The 1,447-nt window shown below is 40.9% G+C and overlaps 1 protein-coding gene across 1 annotated transcript; it reads left to right on the forward strand.

Annotated features, from left to right (window-relative positions):
• Positions 1–467: 467 nt before the first annotated feature.
• Positions 468–1,019, forward strand: LOC142556404 (uncharacterized). The gene has a single exon (XM_075667864.1). It carries the CDS (start codon positions 468–470, stop codon positions 1,017–1,019), a length of 552 nt encoding a protein of 183 aa, XP_075523979.1.
• Positions 1,020–1,447: the final 428 nt, after the last annotated feature.

Here is a 1,447-nt window from a genome sequence, read left to right on the forward strand (position 1 = left end):
CTAGGTGGGTATGATACAGATGATATTAATAATTATGATATTGGAGGACTTGATGGGTGACTTTGCTGGACTGTCGGTGCACATAACCTGAGGACCAGCGCTTCTATTTTCCGCAGTTAAGTTTATGATTTTACGTTAAAGATTTTTACGACAATTGATTTATGAGTGGTTTTTGAGAGGTTATAGTATGGGCTATACTTTTCAAACGTTATTTTTAGGTTTAGTAAAATGCTGGATTATTTCATGCTAAATTATTTCCTTCGATTTTCAAATGTTAGTTGGGTGTTTTATTTTAAAATGATGTCAAAAATATTTTATGGTTCGGCCGAATGCTATGTGAGGTTTGGAAAAAAAATTTCTAGTACTTTTTAAGAAAACGAGTAGCAAACGTTTCAGTTTGTGTATGGGGCATCAAGTAAAGAAGGCAGCGGGGTAGGAATTGTTCTCGTTTCACCCACTGGGGAAAAATGAAAGTGGCAGTAAAGCTAGATTTTCGGGCATCAAATAATGAAGCTGAGTATGAATCTGTGGTATTGGGAATGAAGACTGCCCGGGAGGCCGAAGCCACCCGGATCATTATCTATTTAGACTCTCAGCTTGTCATCCAACTGGTCAAAGGGTCGTATGAAGTTCGAGAAGGGAGAATGAAAGAGTATCTAAATATCATCCAAGACCTATCTGAGAATTTTACTGATTGGAGTGTGGAGCAAATTCCTAGAGATGAGAATGCTGAAGCTGATGTCTTGGCCAAAATGGCCTCCTCCCTGATAGGTAAAGGAGGAGGCGAGGTCATTCAAAGTGCCCAGTTAGTTTCATTCTTGGAAACCAGCCCGACCATTGTTCCAAAAAACTCCTGGAGGACCCATTTTCTCGATTATCTTCTAATGAATAAATTGCCCGAGGACCCCCAGCAAGCTCAACGAATTAAGAGGCAGGGGCATCGCTTTAGTATTATCAATGGAGAATTGTATCGGCGATCTTTCCAGGGTCCTCTGTTGAAGTGTTTATCCGGGGAATAAACTGCTTATGTCCTAAAAAAAATTCATGAGGGCTGTTGCGGGGACCACCTTGGTTCCATAGCCCTTACCAAGAAAGCATTATTGGCCGGATTTTGGTGGCCCACTATGAGCACTAATGCCCAAAAAATGGTCCGAACTTGTGAAGGATGCCAAAGACATGGTGATTTCAACTATAACCTGGTCTCACTCATGAAGCCTATTCGGATGTCATGTCCCTTTGATCAATGGGGACTAGATATCGTGTGTCCTTTCCCAATAGCCCGAGCACAAAAAAGTTCTTGTTGGTAGCAGTAGATTATTTCTCCAAATGGGTAGAGGTCGAACAATTGGCTAAAATTAACGAAACTGAGGTATTAATATTTTTATGGAAAACATTGTGTGCAGGTTTGAACTCCCCAGAAAGCTGATATCAGACAATGGCCGACAAT

The sequence above is a fragment of the Primulina tabacum genome, chromosome 9 (assembly GCF_025594145.1).
Source record: "Primulina tabacum isolate GXHZ01 chromosome 9, ASM2559414v2, whole genome shotgun sequence".
NCBI lineage: Eukaryota > Viridiplantae > Streptophyta > Magnoliopsida > Lamiales > Gesneriaceae > Primulina > Primulina tabacum.